This window comes from Paroedura picta, chromosome 9, assembly GCF_049243985.1.
Source record: "Paroedura picta isolate Pp20150507F chromosome 9, Ppicta_v3.0, whole genome shotgun sequence".
Taxonomy (NCBI): Eukaryota; Metazoa; Chordata; class Lepidosauria; order Squamata; family Gekkonidae; genus Paroedura; species Paroedura picta.
This window is the reverse complement of record NC_135377.1, coordinates 86,840,510-86,859,733: the sequence shown is the minus strand read 5'-3', so window position 1 is coordinate 86,859,733 and position 19,224 is coordinate 86,840,510. Positions and strand designations below refer to the sequence as shown.

The 19,224-nt window shown below is 44.1% G+C and overlaps 1 protein-coding gene across 2 annotated transcripts in view; it reads right to left on the bottom strand.

Moving 5' to 3' along the window:
* Positions 1 to 360: 360 nt before the first annotated feature.
* The window catches only part of CDH9 (cadherin 9), a 144,063-nt gene continuing 125,199 nt past the window's right edge, over positions 361 to 19,224 (bottom strand). For both annotated transcript variants that reach the window (XM_077353456.1, XM_077353457.1), the window contains 6 exons: positions 18,767 to 19,020; positions 16,964 to 17,100; positions 13,934 to 14,055; positions 8,541 to 8,658; positions 8,192 to 8,443; positions 361 to 1,490 (listed from right to left, as the gene is read on the bottom strand). In XM_077353456.1, coding sequence (XP_077209571.1) covers positions 1,003 to 1,490; positions 8,192 to 8,443; positions 8,541 to 8,658; positions 13,934 to 14,055; positions 16,964 to 17,100; positions 18,767 to 19,020 — 1,371 coding nt within the window. In that variant the 3' untranslated portion in view covers positions 361 to 1,002. The remainder of the gene's footprint in view (positions 1,491 to 8,191; positions 8,444 to 8,540; positions 8,659 to 13,933; positions 14,056 to 16,963; positions 17,101 to 18,766; positions 19,021 to 19,224) is intronic.

The following is a 19,224-nucleotide window of genomic DNA, read 5'->3' as shown; positions in this document are numbered from 1 at the left end:
TATAGAGATCTAGAAGAACAAGGTCTCAGGAGACTAATGAGATTTGAGCCAGGGTAGGCATCACTGCTGTAGAACTGTAAAAGTCACTAATCTTAATGCATCTGCATTATGTTGTCCTCTGACTTCGTAACACCACCAGTATTCATGCTGGGATTGCTTTACCTGCAGCATTTGTTGTGATCTAAACATTTCACCTTTTTTAAAAGCCACAAATTCTCCCATACTTGTAATATTTATTTCCTCTTATCGCCTAAAAGATGGTGCGCCGCTGAATAAGTGAAATAGCATTTCATTTATAAATACTAATTTATTTAGTAAAAATACAAAAATAGAAATATACATATATAAAAATATCAGGAATCCACACACAGACATTCTTTTATTCAATAAATATGGCAGTAATATTCATTCTTATTTTTTTTTATGTATAGTCAAATTATAACATTTATAACTCATCCCAAATACTAGTAAAGGTAAAGCAAGGAGTTCCTTAAAAAAAAAAAACCTTTGAAGTTTTGATAATAAAGGCACAAAAAGCCTTTTTAGATAGCTTCCCATAAGTGCTGAATGTCTTCTTTCCAACATCTTAGGCCAAAAGTGTGAAATATAAGGGGGCTTTCCACCACCCCAGTCTTTAAAAACAACCTAACCATTTTCATCCACGTTGACTTATTAATTAAGCAAACCCTTACTAAGACAAACACCAATTTGCATTTTTCCAAGTAAGAGGATGTAGGCCACTTGAGTTACAGAGGCATTAATCCCATGAACACAGACCAGGAAATACAGTTCTATTCTCAGGACGCGATTCAATGCTTCATGGTCTTCCGTATATATGTGGGAGCTCCTTCCATGCAGATCTGCCTTTTGTTCCGTACTGAGTCCACGAGCACTATGCATACGTATTGAGATTGTACACATGGAGCTGTCTCATTTAAAATAATGGGGCAGCCCCTCTGACACGGAAATCTCAATGTACGCTGGAACGACTGGGAATACATTTCAGTCTTGGTCACTCTCATCTCCACCGTACATGTCTGCTAGCTTTTTAAACCTAGGTCCCCAGTCACTGAGGTAATCATAATCTTGGTTGCTCTCCGTAGTAAGTGATTCCAAAGAGCTCAGCGAATTGGCTATAGAATCGTTCCCTTCGTACGCATAAGTTGCTAAGGAATCATAAGGAGGTGCGGTCGGATCCAAATCGTTTTCCTTTAGCCTTCGGTGGATAAAATCTTGGACGTCGATGTTCTCCCACAGCGGCGCAGTCCTCCTGATTTGGAAGATGGTTTCTGGCATCACATCTCTTCTGATTTTACTTTCTTCTCGAGCTTCTGGATTCCGGAGTGTCCCGATATCAAAGGCTTGGGTATCTTCTTCCCCACCTCCCTCATCGTTGTAGGTCACGATGTTGTCCCGGACATCGTCTTTCGAAACAATCAAAGGCTCTTTCTTCCTCTGCCGCTTCATGGCTGCAAATAGCACAACTAAAACTGGAAGCACACAAGAGAGCTGATGAGTGGGTTTGCCAAGCACCCGGACACATAAAAAGCAAGTTCTAATAGTAAGATATAATTCTGACCAGGGTTTATTCTTACATTTTGTTTGAGTGAGTAACTGCCTGCCTGGACACCAGCAGCGGGGGAGGGGGGCATCACTCTATGTATGTCTAGATGTTACCTCCTTGAATGGGATGCCTCTTTTTGACCATTTATGCACTGGGAACTTCACTGCCTCAGCTCCCGTGCAGGAGCACAAATCGGGGGTGGATGAGGTGCATCAGGCCAAATGCTCCCCTGTGTGGGTGCAGGAAGAGGTAGATCAATCTGCCATGACGACAACTGCAGCCTGCAGACCAGCATTAAACCTCCAGTGTGTAAACAGTCTTCGTCTTCACCCCTCTGCCCTCTCTCCCTCTGTCTTCTCACTCACTTCACGTGGCCTTCCATGGTAAGACACATGTGCCTGCAGGTCTCTCCTGAAGAGGCAATGCCCTCATCCTCCCACACACATGTTGTTGGACAAGCTGGCCATTTATATTAGGTTCTTCCCTCTCTCCTGTTGACTTCAACCTCAATGTAAACTGGACCTACTTGAATAAATGGAGTATACTTCTTGGAAGATGTATTTACTGCACTCAGTGTCATGCTTCTATGACTGGGCAAAACCCTGCTACAGTAACCCAATATACCAAAGTGTTCATACTGTTACATGCCGGATAATGCACTTTCAATGCACTTTAGAAGCAGATTTTCCTGTTCCGCACAGGAAAATTCAGCTGCAAAAGCATATTGAAAATGCTTTATTCAGTGTGTGCAGAATGGCCCCAGGGTTCACACTCATAAGCCCCATTCATTACAGGAAAACATTTAGGCCCTAAGTTTGCAAGTTCTCCCATACTCTCAGAAAGGAAGATGCAGACTCAAAATAATTGAACTTAGTTTTACTAGATAAATGTAGCTCAGTAGCACCTCCCATTTTTATTGTGGGTCTCCTAAGAGCTACCCATCAGGCCTGCTCATATTTTGGGTCAAACCATGGAGTGATAAGGCTTCCAGTTTTGCCAAGCGATACTGATTCTCAGCACCTTACCCTACAACAGTTGCATGCATGTGGGACTGCACCACCTCATCAACACTGAGATTCCTTCCCCCAGCCTTGGTTAGGAAGGGAAATGATTAGGGCTTATGGGCGGGGGAAGGCTTAAAACAGAAGCAGAAGAGGGAGAGCAAGCAGAAGAGGAGGAGGAGGAGGAAGAGAAAAAAAAGAGGTTGGTTTTTATACCCTACTTTCACCTTCCTTAAGGAACCTCAAAGAAGCTGACAACTGCTGTCCTGTCTTACAATAGTAATCTTGCGAGGCAGGTGGGGCTGAGAGTTCTCAGAGAACTTTAACTGGCCCACAGTCACCCAGAGGGTTTCATGTAGAGGAGTGGGAAATCCAACCTGTCCATTGCTCTTAGGCCCTAGACCAGCTTTCCTTTGGCACCCCTCTGGTTGTTCCAGCTACAGCAGGGAGTAGCCCATCTTCTTTGTGTCCCTCCAAATGAACCCTGTTCCTTATATCTAGCACTCCAATTCTAGCTACATTTATTTGTGAGCACAGTCTCATGAAACTGAGTCCAGATGCCTACATCCTTACTTTGGCTCAGATCTTGCCTACAATCAACTGAGGGCTTTTTTTTTCTATTTACGTTTCCATAAAAGCTTGGAGAAAGCCGTTTCCCCCATTGCCTGCGAGGAATAGTGGCCTTCCCCCCCTCCCTTTTTGCTTTGTCAACCAGGAGTGCTCTCACGGGCTCTTCAGACAATGCACGCCGAGGTCCCCTTAGCACTCTTCAGCTTGCCGTAAACAACAATGCATCACTCGATACTAAGAGATTGATCCTTAACAGCTTGATTGTCAGAGAAGTTACTGCCATTTTAAGAGATGCTAAGGGTGCCTTTTGCTTGGAAATCACTGTACTGGGGGCATTTTTATGAAAGAGTAAAATTTCCCCATAAAGTTCATTGCAGTGTTAGGTGGCTTATTGTTACTGTTCCCTCCCCGGGTTTGGTGTTAATGTTATGGATGTTTAAACAGTTGTACCTTTTGATCTATTTTTTTCATGTCTCTAATTCCCATGGGTGTCCCTATGCTGTGTACTGACAGAAATGTGAGCAAGAGAGCTACCTGTGTCTAAGCTGAAAGCTGGGGGGTCTGGACTAGGTAGTTAACATTCCCTTATTTCTATGCAATATAAGTCCCAGCTACTTTAGGTCTTGTAAAGATGAATCGTTTCCCATTTGTAGAGAGGCATCTGGGGTACTCTTGGCCCTGGCTTCTTGTCACTTTGCAACCACTTGTGGTTACTCCTGGGCATACTATAGGAGGCATACAGCTGGCATGGGCATTCAGCGACACTGTGTTGATTGCATTTTTTTGTTTGTTATCTCCAACAGAAAATGTTATTATGTGGAATGGCGGTGCCCTATACACTACAGTTTAGTTGAACTCAGCAGATTGGGACTGTTGATCACATACGTGGAATTGCATGCAAAGCCTTGGTAGCCTGTCAGAAGCTCGACTCCACACAGGAATACAAAAGATGCTCCTTGCCGTAGCAGGGGCAGCAAGCAGCATGGAAGAAGACACATAGTCATTACCCTCCCTTTGTGTTCCTGTGGCTTCAGGATTTTCTTTTTCAGTTCTGCATGAATTTGGCTCCCCTTAGTGGTCAATTCAATATTACATTGCTTTATGTTCTGTGTATCTCCCTGCAGATTTAAATTGCAGGTTTTTAGGCTGGACACAAACCAATGTAATATCTGCTCTACTGTTAGAGGGATCAAAACACAGAGTGGAAAGCATTCCCTGAACCAACAGGAACACACAGGAGAGGAAAATGAGGATGAGGAAAAATCTAGGGACATTGCCCTTCCTCCCTCACCCTCATCATATCCCAGCCCAATCATAAATAATTGCACTCCCTCATGGAAAATTTGGAACTCCCATTTCCCTTCCTTTCCACTTTCTTAGCTGAGCTATACTATAGCTACTGCACATCTCATGTGGGACCTGAAGCAGCTGCCAACATTCTCCTCACAACAACCTTGTGAGTGACTGTCCCAAAATAATGAAGTGAGCTTTCATGGGCACTTGTGGATTTGAACTCTATCACATTGACTCTCATATGAAGCCAAAGGGGGGGGGGAGGAATATGGATAGTGGTTGGAGAAGAGAGGAAGTTCAGAGGGCTCTAATGCTACAGAGTCCACCTTCTGGTGTGGCTGTTTTCTCCAGGTGAATTGATCTCTGTTACCTGGAGATCCATTGTATTCCCAGGAGAGGTCCAGTCACTGTCTGGTATATAGCAACCCTAGATATGGAACTTATCTCTGAAATTTTCAAAGTGGAGTTTAGTTCCACCTTCTCCCCAAATTGGGACTGGGCACAGTGTCTTCATGGAAGATCTACCCATTATTCTCAAAAGAACCATTGCTGGGAGGCCTGTGAGTCTGAATTCTGAATTTATTCTCTTAAGGTCCAAGACCAGTCCCAGAAAAAACCATACAAAACATGAGATACAGCATAAACATGTCACATAAATCAGCAAAATCCCTGGCCTATGAGTCATGCCCAGGAGGAATGTGGCATTGTTTTGAAACTCCTTTTAACTGCAGGCTCATACTGTTCTCCACTTAAGGAGGGGCAACTCCATCTAATGGAGAAAAACTGGTTACCACTTGTGCCCATGTAAAGACAGGGCCAACACGGTGTCGTGGTTAACAGAGAGAGACTCTAATCTAGAGAATCAGGTTTGATTCCCCACTCTTCCTCCACATTAAGCCAGCTGGATGACCTTGGAGTCGTCACAGTTCTCTTAGGGCTATTCTTAAAGAACAATTCTGTTAGAGCTCTCTACATCACAGAGTGTCTTTTGTGGGGAGAAGAAGAGAAAGGTGTTTGTAAGGTAGTAAACACTTCTTCCTGTGGCGCAGGGTGGTAAGGCAGCAGAAATGTTCAATCCCAGCAGCCGGCTCAAGGTTGACTCAGCCTTCCAGCCTTCCGAGGTCGATAAAAGGGGTACCCAGCTTGTTGGGGGGGGGGGTAAAAACGGTAATGACTGGGGAAGACACTGGCAAACCACCCTGTATTGAGTCTGCCATGAAAACGCTAGAGGGAGTCACCCCAAAGGTCAGACATGACCCGGTGCTTGCACAGGGGATGCCTTTACCTTTAAACACTTCTTCTTCCAGGACAACGCTTCCTCAGCTCCTGTCCATTAACAACTGCCCTTTCCCTAAGATTTATTAATGACAGCTTTATCATCTGGACAAATGGGAAGGACATTCACTCTTCAGAGGTTTAAGAAGTCATATCTCTGAGTGGAGGACAGAGGCACCATCTTGCATGCATGGGACAAAACAACCTGCACACAAGTCACTATCTAGGTCTCAGACTGCTCTTTCAACAAGTGCAGTGTTTCAAGACAAAAGATGCACACCATACTTAGGGTTGCTAACATAACCACAGGGTGGCAACTGGAGATCTCTTGCTATTGAAAGTGATCTCCAGACAATCAAAGCCAGTTCCTGTGGAGAAAATGGGCCCTTTGGAAAACAGACTCTATGGCATTATACCAGAGGGGGCCAAACTGCAAGTCTCCAGATGTACATGATAGATTCAAATGGGTAGCCGTGTTGGTCTGAAGTAGCATAATAAAATCAGGAGCACCTTTAAGATCAACAAAGATTTATTAAGGGTGTGAGCTTTCGAGTGCAAAGCTCATGCCCGGAATAAATCTTTGTTGGTCTTACAGGTCATACTGGACTCTGATTTTACAGATGTACATGGACTACAATTGCCATGAGTCCCTGCCTGCTGGGATTCTGGTAGGGGCTCATAGTAATTGGAGTTCATGGACTGGAGAGCCACAGTTTGGCCACCTATGCATGAGTAAACCCTGAGTCAAAAGCCTGTTTCACAAGATTTTGCCATTTCCATATTATCCCCATCTTTTCCCCCTCACCTTTTGCATCTGCCTGCCATATATGTAGTGTCTGTCTATAGTGCCTTTTGATCTCTTGTTATTCATCGGAGAAGGTGTGAAAATAGCTACCTTAGTGCCTCAGGGATTACAACCCTTCAGCCATTTGTGCTATGTTATCTTGGAACAAACTTAAGGAGATGAAGTGCTGCTTGGATCCAGCTTTCATTGACTTGCAGGAGGGCATTATGTGCTGGAATAAGACGCAACACCAATGCTGGGATGAACAAGGCCACAGCTTTATTACCTCCCCACGGGAGGGTTGGCGCAGCATGGGAGAGGGAGCCTGACCTAGCAGTCAGCAGACTGCACCAACAACCCACGGAGTCCAGAGGCGCCCTGGGGACCCGCAACGTTCCCAGCCGGGAGAGCAGATCCCCTTGCCTTCTGAAGTCCGCCACTAAGGGAAGCGACCTATGCGGGGGAGCCACCTGGCGTCAACCAGCTTTGACTGCCCCCAGGCCACCTGGCAAACGAGCCCCTGGCCTCCCAGCTGGGTAAGCTGCGCTCGTATACGCGCCGCCTCAGGAGAGGCCCCAAACCCCAGGGAGTCCGATCGCACACCGGACTCCCTGCCAACAGGCTCCATCCCATGCAAACCCACAGCTGTGACAAGTATTGACAAAACATCCACCTCAAAACCCTGAACAATTTTGTATACAACATAGGGTGGGTGGGAGGGAAGCAGCTCCCGCGGCGTTCCCTGGCAAAGAGGGCGAGACCCGCGCACGTGGCGACTTAAATAGCTGCCACGGGTCCCGCCCTGCCTTTTGACGCTGTGCGTGCTGCGTTTTGGCAGCACGCACACTAGAGGGCCTCTGGGTGGTCGCCTCTTCCTCTCAGCAAGCCCTCCGCTGCGTCAATGTTCGGCTGAGGTAAGTCTCGGCCGGGTTTTTTTCAGTGCACCAGGGGAGAAGGCTTCTGGGAAGTTTCAGTGATTGGGGGGGGGGGAGGAGCCATGGGGGACAAAGGTAGATAAAGGTCAGTAGTTCCCAGGAGAGTCAGTCCTAGCAAAAACCTAGAGATACTTGCTCCATTGTCCTTTCAATAAAGAGAATTTGCTTCAGCCAAGTCTGATTATTGGGAGCAATCAACTAGACTCTCACACCCTGCTGTCAAAACCATGTTTGATGCTTTTGCCATAATGCCTGTTCTGTGTTAGTTACAAATGTAACTTTGCTTAGTATTATCATCCCATGTTCAGTCTTTGATTCTGTACTAGCCATCCTGTTTTAGATCATAGGTGTGAATTCCTATCCTTCCTTCCTTGCCCTCCCAGCAGGGAGTCGCCTGTCTCAAAGGCAAATTCCAGGACCATCCATTTTGTCAACATGGACTATTCATGCCTAAATCGTTGGCACAGGCAGGGGCTGTGGGTTACTCTGTGGATAAGGGGATGCTTGCTTTACATCTCCAGTCTTAGCAAAGACCTCATTAAGATCTGTTCACTTTCTCTTCAATGAAGTGCTTCCTTTTCTAAATGAAGCCTGGTTATTGGGAGCATTCTCACAGCTGATACCTCTTGTCTTTTCAAATCCCTTTCTCCCCTGGTTGAACCACCTAAATCGCCACCCAGGGCTGGCAAGCCAAATTATATTTGCGAGTGCCAGAATCCCATAACCTGGTTTAAAAATCAGAGCAGGGAAAGGGGGAGGAGTTACTTACCAAGGAGAATGATGATGCAGAGCAGAATGGCGATGAGAGCTCCTGTGCTGAGACCTGCCGGAAGGAGCAGAGCTTCAGCATTACAGGACTGCATGTTCCCCCGGCTGTCACAGGCACACACCTTGATGGTCAGAGTGCTGGTGCTGCTCTGAATGGGGTAGTCATTATCAAACATGACCACTGGCAGGAGGTAGGTATTCATTTTATTGCGGCTGTATCCATTCCTTCTGGTTATCACTCCTGCGGTGTTATCTGACCGGAAGAATGGGAGAAATGCAAAAGGACATTCAGGAGCTTTAAGAGAAAGGATAACAAAAGGGTGTTCAGGGAATGAAGGTGCCAAGCCTACCTTTGTTGTCTACAATAGAGAAGTTGGGATGGATCGTGTATTCAGGTACCAATTCAAAGAAGAATTTGTGCCCACGAGGAGGGTCATCTTTGTCCACTGCACTCACAGTTTGTATGAGCTGTCGAGATACAGTGGGAAAATGTTGTTAGAAAGGATTACAAACAAATAAATAAATAAACCTTCCTCTCCCCCCCCCCCTTTGATAAACTAACTATTCTGAGACAAAGCAAAAAGGGATCATGAAGATCCAGGCCTCTAGACACTTGTCCCTGTATTTATGTAGCACTAATGCATCTAATTGATTCACATAAAGAAGCAATATATCTAATTTTGCAGATACAGTTGGCCACCTAAAAGGCAAAAAAAGTGAGTTCTCAATCAAATCAAGCCTGAACTCTCCATAGGAGCTAAAAAGACTAAACAGGCTATTGTACTTTGGTCACATGATGAGATGAGAGTCAGTGGAAAAGTCAATGATGCTATGAAAAGTCAAAGGTAGCAGGAAGAGAAGACCACTGTGAGATGGATTGACTTAGTCAAGGAAAGCGTGGCCCTCAGTTTGCAAGGCCTGAGAAAGGCTATAAAGCCATTAACTGAAGAACATTAATTCATAGGAAATGACTTGACAGCACTTAACACATGTAATTCTGAAATTGTGTGTGTGTCTCTGTGTGTGTGTAGGTGAGGGCTTGCTGGTAATGGAAAATGCTGTCAACTTGCAGATAAATTAAGGCAATCCTGTACAGCAGCTGTCCCTAACCCCCTGTCCGGAGACTGGTATCGGTCCATGGATCAATAGGTATCAGGCCACGGCTCCTTCTTGTCCTCCTCCCTGGCTGCTTCCTTGGAGATTGCCCTGCCACTCTGCCCCCAGCTCACCTTCGGTGCTCTCTGGTGGCCGCCATGGCTGGGACTCCCCCTCAGCATGGCACTGTGCAGCTGCTGCTGGCAGCGCCCCCCAGTGGGTGACGGGAAGTCAGGGGCGCCGGCGGGAAAGCAAGCAGAGCAGGGGCTCAGACAGCAGCAGTGACGTCCCTCGGCAAAAGACTAGCCCCCCCCCCGGGCCTCAGTAAAATTGTCAAGCGTTGACCGGTCCCCAGTGATAAAAAGGTTGGGGACCACTGCTGTACGGGTTCCAAGGCAAGAGACATTCAGAGGTGAATTACCATTGTTTGCCTCTGAATGGAAACATTTGACTTTCTTGGTAGTCTCCCAGCTAAATACTAACCAGAGCCAACCCTGCTTAGCTTCCAAGATCTGACAAGATCAGGCTAGCCTGGACTATCCAGCTCAGAGCTAGAGGGGCTTAAGACTCCTGAAATAATAGAGGCCATTCATAACACTTTATTTGCTTATATTGAGATTTGTATCATGCCCTGCCCTTGAAAACTTAGCATGGTTTTAAGAAATGTATGTCCTCTCAGTGGCTACACAGAGGTCACTGGCTAGTGCTAGGTAGGTTTTCCCAGCTCTGGGTTTGGAAATTCCTAGATATTAGGGGAGTGGAGCATGGGAAGGACAATATTTGGGGTAATTAAATGGCTAAATTAACCATGCAAGTAATAAATAGAGAAATGTATGATGCAAAATATGAGCAGATTTTTTTGTGCTTGCAACACAGGTCTTATGTGTGTGTGTAAATTGCCCTCAAGTCACAAATTGACTTATGACAACCACAGCAAGGGGGCTTTCAAGGCATGTGACAAGCAGTGGTGGGTTGTCATGACTTTCTTCTGCAGTCTTCCATGATGGTCTCTCTTCAAAGAACTGATTCTTCTTAGCTTCTGAGATCGGATGAGACGGGGTTATGTCAGGCTGCCTTCCCTCCTGAATTTGGATGAAGTCACTTCAGAATTGAAGATCTGTTTAGATGAGTTTACACTGATGGACAGAATTCTGGGCTATGAACCACCAGGTTTTAGTCTTCAAGCTCGGGCTTTCTAGAATATTTGAAGTCGGCTGTTAATGCCTTTGCTGCAGTAACAACTCATGCCAGTGGAGAATGGTCTTCCCCATCCTTGCACAGTGTCCAAATGTCTGTTCTGATTGTCCATATTTCTTTACCTTCAAAATCCCTACTGGCTACTTTCTACTTCTGAGTCTAGGTTGTCATCCCTACAGAGACATTAAAAATACACATTTCTGAGAGAAATGATTGATTCCCCTGAAAAGCCAGTTGCATTATTGTAGTAGCCAGGTGGTTTTGCTTCTGTAAATGACCTTCAGATAAAGTCACCAGAACTTATTATTTCCTGTTTGTAGCATATCACTATTCCTATGGGTAATCTTTGACTTCCTTGTAGTCATGGTATAAAAAAAGAAAAAAAAAGAAAAAAGAAATAATCTTTCTGAGATTTCCTCCCACATAATGTAGCTGAGGTAGGGCCATCAAGAAATACCAGGGAATGTATGTCTCAAAAGCCCCCAACCCTTGGGAAACCACCTGACTGTCAAACCTGTGCTTCTACTTCAACTGTAGATTTTGTTTCTCATGGATTTGTTCAGCTTTCTGTGCCTCCTGAGGTACCAATTGTAGGTAGGAGATATTAGAGTGAGTGAGAGAGAGAGAGGTTGATTTTGACCTTTGAGTCACGATCAGCAACTCTGCTTGAAGTATGCAGAAGAAGCCCTTCCACGTCGGCATCAAGTCAACTGGGTAGAAACCTCCCCTTTGTTGAGACCTTGAAAATAATGAAGGGCTGAAGCAGGAAAGTTAAGTGAGCTAATTTTAAAAAGGTGTATAATTAGAGTTCAGCATTTACTAGCCTGGAAAATGCAAGGAGAAAAATATCCAAGCATCTAGTGAAAAGATCTAGCCAATAAACCTGAGGTTCTTAAGCCTAGCTTGCTAACTGCCATTTCACAGAGTCCTTTCCTGAGTTGTGGAATGGGCATGTTCTTCTATCCTCCATCAATCACCTCTTGATAATGGGATGATGGCATACATGGTAGGCTGGCTCCCACATTTCTTCTTGGTGGGATGTAGATGTGGTTCCCTTTCAGATAATTATGATGCTTTTTCAGTGGCTCCAGATTTTGATCTCATTCCCAAGTATCTTGACAAGTAATAGGATTACCTGGTCCCCCTGAGCCATCGGTAAGGGAGAGGGGGAATAGGGCTGTGAGATCCAAGTTGAGAGACTCTGTAGATGTGGGAAAGGAGCCTATGGGGGTCAGGGACCTCAGTAGGGTACAATGCCATGGAGTTCACCCTCCAAAACAGCCATTTTCTCTTTATTTTCTGACGAGGAGCTGCAATTCTGGGGGATCTGCAGGTCTTGCTTGGAGGTTGACATCCATAATCAGGAATTATGTTAGCAGGGTGCATGTGCAAGTAACATAGGGATGGTCAAACTACCACAGAGTAAGCTCTGCCATCCGAACTGAGTGATGTGGAAAAGTTAAGCGAACCGGTGTTGTGTAATGAATAGGAGAGCTACAAAACAGAGTGATCTTGGGTCAGTCCATGTGTTTTTGTCTAAACTATCACACAGGCTAAACTATTTCACAGTAAGACAATGTGCTTTCTCAAAGTGCCAATATCTTCAAACTTAATCTGGAGTGATAGTAAATATCTCAATTAAAAAAAGAATCTTGGAGACATTAATTCTTTTTGAGTGGGAACTTCTTTTTGTTTGGCTTTGTTCTGTAGTGAAGTTCCCTTTCTCCTTGGTTTTGTTTTGGTTTTCATGAGAGTTGCCATCTCTGGGTAGGATGATTTCTGGAGGTTAGGAAGGTGGAGTGTTTTTTTTTTTTGGGGGGGGGGTAGAGTGCAAGACACATGTGATTCCATGGAGTCCACTGATCTCTGCGGTCTGGAGGTCAAAATTCTGGGAGAATGCCAAGAACCACCTGGATGCTGTCAACCAGAGTTTTCACCAAACTTCCCACTAGATGAGATTTGCCTTACATAAATCCAAACAAGTTTTAAGAGCCCTCCCAAAAGGAGGAAAACATTAATACATTAATTAAAAATATTAACTTAATTTAATTAGTCTTCAACAAAACTCACATTGTCAACACCCCTTCCCACGCGCATGATGCCATTAATTATAATTTGTCAAGATTTTAGATGTAAACATAGAATGTGTTCCCTTGTCTGCCATTTTAATAAAAATCTCAGTTTAAGGTTTAAATGTGTGTCGTATGCTATTATTTTACAGAATAAATGCACAAAATTCTGATGCAAAAGACATCTATCAGCATGCACATGACATATATATATGTGAAAGCAGACTTTTCAAAGAAATTGGACAACCCACTATTAGCTAGCAAACATATCCTCAAAAATAATAAAGAAAAAGTGAGATTACCATTTTAAATCAAATTGTTGAAAGTCTGCATTTTTCAGTAACTTTTATCTTGTTCATTGATACATTCTAGAGCGAACTAGGGCGTTTGAGTCTTGAATCTTGAGTCCGATGTCATTGAAGTGGACTAGTAGTATTTTGACCTTCATCCTTACTTAGAGGACTTCCAGTGAAACTGTGCTATTGCAACCTTAAGGCAAAGGTATCCCCTGGGCAAGCATCGGGTCATGTCTGACCCATGGGGTGACGCTCTCTAGTGTTTTCTTGGCAGACTCAATACAGGGTGGTTTGCCAGTGCCTTCCCCAGTCATTACCGTTTACCCCCCAGCAAGCTGCAACCTTATGACAGGGTAAAAGCTGCTGGATTCTCACTTTTATTCAATATGTTTTTTTCCCCTGTCACTATGAAATGTCACTAGTATGGAGGAAGGAGTTTTGTTTGTTGGTTTCCCTCCTCCAGAGCTACTGACTCCATGCTTCAGAGCAAGAATCTTCCCTTAGCAAATGGAAATTGTTATGCTTTATGGAGTGACCCAAGAAATAATACTTTTGGTATGTGCCCATTGTGCTATTCTTATGGAAGCAGACTAGACACCCCCACCCCAAAGAGTCAAAGTAAGGAAAATGTGCTCCTTTTTAAGCTTCCTGTTAATTGACTCTCATCAGTGGAGGTTGGGCAAAAGGGTTATATACTGTGTAACTAAACTGGAACTCCAGTACTGACAATATTCTATGCTTGAGTTAACTTGCTTGCTCTCGAATAAACTTTTCTTTTGCATCCAGTCAAAGACTGTGTTTTCTTGGCAATGAAGAAACCTGAGACGGTTTCTGACAGGAAAAGGTTGAAGGATCAGGGCCCTTCTCAGGCTTATTTGCCTTCTTCCGATTCCCTAATATTCAACAGCAGCCAAACTCTGAAATCCATTGTAGTGATTAAAGTTTCAAAGTAGGATCTAGGGAACCGAGGTTGAAATCCTTACTAGTTTGTGGAAGCTTACTTTGGGCTAGTCACACAATTTAATGGAACAGACGATGTAAGAGAAACCAGAGACAAGTGACATACTATAACAAGTGTTCGGTTACCTGTCCTGCTTTTGCATGTTCACAAACATAGGTTTCATAGTACTGGGCAAACTCTGGTGCATGATCATTTATGTCTAAAATCCGAATGAAGATGGGTGCCTGGGTACTTTGTTTGGGGTTGCCTGGAATTAAAGAGAGACAATGCACAGAGTAAAATCACAGTATTAGACTGACAGCATATCCAATACCTGATCAGATATGAAAATCACAGAATAAATTTGTTTTCACATGTCTTCTTTTTCCTTAAGCTGTTAGCATCACAAGTGGGTTTTTTTTAGAGGGAGGGGGAGGAATTCAATTATGAAGAAGAAGAAGAAGAGTTGGTTCTTATATGCCACTTTTCTCTACCCAAAGGAGTCTCAAAGTGGCTTACATTCGCCTTCCCTTTCCTTTCCCCACAACAGACACTCTGTGAAGTAGGTGAGGCCAAGAGAGCCCTGATAGTACTGAAGAAGAAGAAGAGTTGGTTCTTATATACCATTTTTCTCTACCTGAAGGAGTCTCAAAGCAGCTTACAGTTGCCTTCCCTTGCCTCTCCCCACAACAGACACCCTGTGGGGTGGGTGAGGCTGAGAGAGCCCTGATATTCCTGCTCAGTCAGAACAACTTTATCAGTGCTGTGGCGAGCCCAAGGTCACCCAGCTGGTGGCATAGGGGGAGCTCTCAATCAAACCTGGCTCACCAGATTAGAAGTCCACACTTCTAACCACTGAAGGCAAAAGAAATGTCCCAAAGCCTAAGGTGCCATATGTGTGGGGTGCAGAGAGCTGACAAAAAGATATTATTCTGTTTCCCCAAATATTAGAACTTGAGGGCATCCAATGAAGATGATGGATAGTAGAGACAAGCTGGACAAAACAGAATACTTCTTTTCACAATGAATGATTAAAATGTAGAATTCACTGCTAAAGGATGTAGTGGTGGCCAAACACATAGGTGGCTTTAAAAGGGCACTAGACAGATTAATGGAGGATAGTTTTGTATGTGGCTTTTAACTATGGTGACAAAAAAGGAATCTCCTCATTCAGAGGCAAGAAATCCTTGAACCCCAATGTCAAGAGGCAGCATCAATGGCCTCTATGCCCTGCTTCTGGGTCTTCAGAGGAACTGATTGGTCATTGTATAAGACAGGATGCTGGTCAAGATGGACTTCGGGTCTGATGCAGCACGGCTCTGCTAGCAGTGAAGAAGAAGAAGAGTTGGTTCTTATATGCCGCTTTTCCCTACCCGAAGGAGGCTCAAAGCGGCTTACAGTCACCTTCCCTTTCCTCTCCCCACCACAGACACCCTGTGAGGTGGGTGAGGCTGAGAGAGCCCTGATATCACTGCTTGGTCAGAACAGTTTTATCAGTGCCATGGCGAGCCCAAGGTCACCCAGCTGGTTGCATGTGGGGGAGCGCAGAATCGAACCTGGCAGTGGAATACTATATCAAGCATTAATTCACTTGTGTTGTTAAAAAGGAGTGTGTTGTGTGTTAACACATGTAGGGGAGCATTACATACTCAAACAGACATCACTGTAAGGTGAAAGCTTCTCGGGCACCTCCATGTGTTCAATGGTCATTTTATGTTAGTAGCTGATATTTTACAGCCTCGTTAATATGTATTGAAAATAACCGTGAGATCTTTAAAAACAAAGATCCTACCACTATTGTCAATTGATAATTGTGGTAAAAAGGAGATATGCCAGCATTGTTAGGCCTACTGAAATGATGAGATCACATCAAGCAAAGGCAGGAATCTAAGATCCCTTTTAGATGTTCCATTGCTGGCTTGGTGGTTATGTTTGCTCCCACTCCAGTCAGAAAACAGCTGCTAGCTTCCACCCATGAGCATTTCTATGCAGCTGGGTGACCTTGGGCTCGCCACGGCACTGATAAAACTGTTCTGACCGGGCAGTGATATCAGGGCTCTCTCAGCCTCACCCACCCCATAGGGTGTCTGTTGTGGGGAGAGGAAAGGGAAGGCGACTGTAAGCCGCTTTGAGACACCTTTGGGTAGGGAAAAGCGTCATATAAGAACCAACTCTTCTTCTTCTTCTTCTTCTTATGGAGACCCCAAAGACCAGGGAGTCCAATCACACATTGGACTCCCTGCCAACTGGCTCCATCCTAGGAAACCCGCAGCTGTGACAATATTGACCACAAAACATCCACCTCAAAACTCTGAACAATGCCATATACACATCAATATAGGGTGGGTGGAAAAAAAATTGTTCCCGCAGCGTCCTCGGTGAAGAGGGCAGGACCCATGCCCTTATACAGGCACCGCAGGTTCTGCCCTGCCCATAATGCTGTGGATGCGGTAAGCCTGCCTTACCCTTAGACCAGGCTTTCTCCACTTTTTTACCATTAAGAAACCTCTGAAATATTTTAGCTGTGTACATACCCACTCAGGTCCCCTCCCCTTCCTACTCCCTCCAGGCACATCATTGGCCATTTGGGTTGGGTGATGGGTTGGCATGATCATATATGGTCATATCACCTGGTAAATGTTTAACAAATGTTAGAAATATATTAAAAATTAATTAACTCACACCCATTTCGGAAACCCTTCCAGGGCTCTCAATAAACCTCAGTTTTTTCATTAAACCTTGGTTAAGAAGGCCTGTCTTAGGCCAATTGAGTGATAAGATCTGAGCCATTGAGTTCCTTTTGCCTCCAATACAAAATGATTTCCCCTAATGGAAGAATGCCTCTTGCATCAGTGTAAGCCTCCTAGTGCTGGCAGGATCTTACCCATTGTTCTATTATGAGCTTAGAGTGATTATTCCAAGAATCTGGGTATAAAAGGTAAAGGAGCTAATGAAAATGGCCCACAACAAATGCCATACAGCTTTGATTTACAAGTCATTCTCTACCAATGCACTCCTCTATATTTTAGAAAAGGTCACACGTTTAAACATTTATGCAGCTGGATTGCAAATCCTTTGTTTTCGCAGTGCGGGGATTTTGCTTCCTTAAAAGTACCAATTCCTGCATTTTTATATAACACACAAAACTTTAGAAACACAACTCCTTTGTGACTTACTGATTTCGGTGGCTATGACTGTAAGGTTGTGCCATGGAGTTGATTCTCGGTCCAGTGTCTTTGAGATGAATATCGATCCATTTCCAGAGTGGATGTTGAATATTCTGTCCAAATCCGTGTGACGATTCAGAGAGTACCTGTGAAATTACAGCATGTCCATCACAGTCTTGGATTGTTATATTTTATTTTAATGAAGTACAAAGTTCTATGTATTTGACAAAAGTTTTTTCAAATAATTATTCATATTTACCTCAGAGTATAGAGATTATAGCAATTGCTACTGGGTCCTACTTTTAGAAATCGTTACTGTTTTATTCCATGTCTGGAGCTGTTGTGTATTACAAAATTTGTATGCTTTACTGCTGAAGAAGGCCATCCAACCAGAATGCGTTTGGTCAAGGCCATGTAGTTCTTATGAGGTATTCTGTTTATTGTCATGGTTTTCGAACAGTACAAACACAGAGTTCCAAAATTTAAAGCATGCCCCCTCAAAATCAAATATAAAAAGGAGCAGAATAAAACCATTTGTCCATCCATCCTTCTACCTACCTACCTACCTACCTACCTACCTATCTATCAAAATTTAAAAATTTTCCCCACTCAATGTGCAATTCCTGAAGTTTGCAGATTTGGGCACAAAATCTGTTCACTTGCAATCTCATCTGAAAGTTCCTGTCAGACAAAGGGTACTCTGATTGACCAAGGAACCTATCTGACAATGAGCTAATCATTTCCATACAAATCTACCTATAAAAGGGACAGTTGAAAATATGTGCTTCGTTGGTTCAACAAGAACAAAGCCTCTACTTTTTCGCTAAACTTCTCCTCCAATACTGTGGAGGGCAATGCTGAACTTCTAGTGAAAGTAAATACCATTTTAGAATTATTGGATTTATTAAATGTTATTTAATGACTTTTCCCTTTTTAGGAGGCTATTATTTAGGCCTAATGCTGCTTTTAATTACCTTGTAATAAATACATGTATTTTTCATGTGTCTGAGCTTCTTAAATATCTCCATGGAGATACTGTACTTTACATATTTGTGTTTTTTTAACCTTTTAGTTCTTGATTCCATCTGTTTTACCACTCGCCTTTCTAAATGACAGGATTTCAACATTACTTTCTTAGCTACACTTCACAATGCAATCCTAGACACAGTTGCACTGTTTCAAATCCATAGAAGTCAGTGTTAGACCTTTGACACCACCCTCCTTTTCTTAGAGACATTTGGGAGAGTAAGGCTGATTCCATACGAGGGGAAAAGGTCAGGCGGGCGCTCATATGGCAGTAGGGCTAATCCCTGCTTTCATGTGACATGCCACCAGCCCAGGCCTGGCTTGCCCCACATTAAGGGAACACAGATATTTTCCACATTCCTTTGTAATTGCAGGCACCATTGGCAGCCATGCCAGGCCAGGATGTGTGGAAGTGAGAGAGTCAGGCCTTCCAGGCTTTACAACATCATGGGGTCAAATGGAGCATTATTTTTTATTTGCAGGAAAGTGGGATTGCATTGTAACCTTCCTGTGAATAACCCCCCTGCCACGCACACACACATACCCCCCCTGCACGGCGGAACCTTTCCACCCTGGCTGCACCATTAGTACACAGAAATCCAGGCTGGACAGGGTCTACCACCAAAGTCTGTCCCCCGTGGGGACACAGGAAGTTGCGGAGTATGCTGCTCCGCTGCATGACAATGGCAGTGGCCAGGAGCGGTGCCGCCCATGCAGAATTGGCTCAAGAGAGGTATAAGCATTTGATACATTTACTTGTTGTGCTCTGTGTGGAAGGAGACTTACTTGATTGCATTCTTTGCTACATCTGGGTCTTGAGCAATTACTTGGCCAACGATGCTGCCTTCTCTGGCATCTTCGTCCACTTCTATTAAACTTGAGGGCATGGTAAACACTGGTGGCTCATCGACATCTTCTACAAAAACTTTTACATAAGCCGAATCCTTAAACGGGCCCAGGTGGGAAAAACGTGGATCCAGATGTGTGTTAGTTGCCTCCACTTTTAGGGTGTAGAGAGTCTTCTTTTCATAATCTAATTGCTTGCATGGAAATGCGGGAGAAGAAAGAAAGGCGTGCCACGTAAACAGAGGGGGAAGAAAACAAACCAATGTTAGAGGAATCGAACAATAGTATTTTAGGAAATCAACAGTTATGGACTGCAGCTTTTTTGGGGGGGGGCACCTTTCCTAGCATTTTATTTTTTACATTCAAACTGATATGCTACCCTTCCCCGAGGGCTCAGG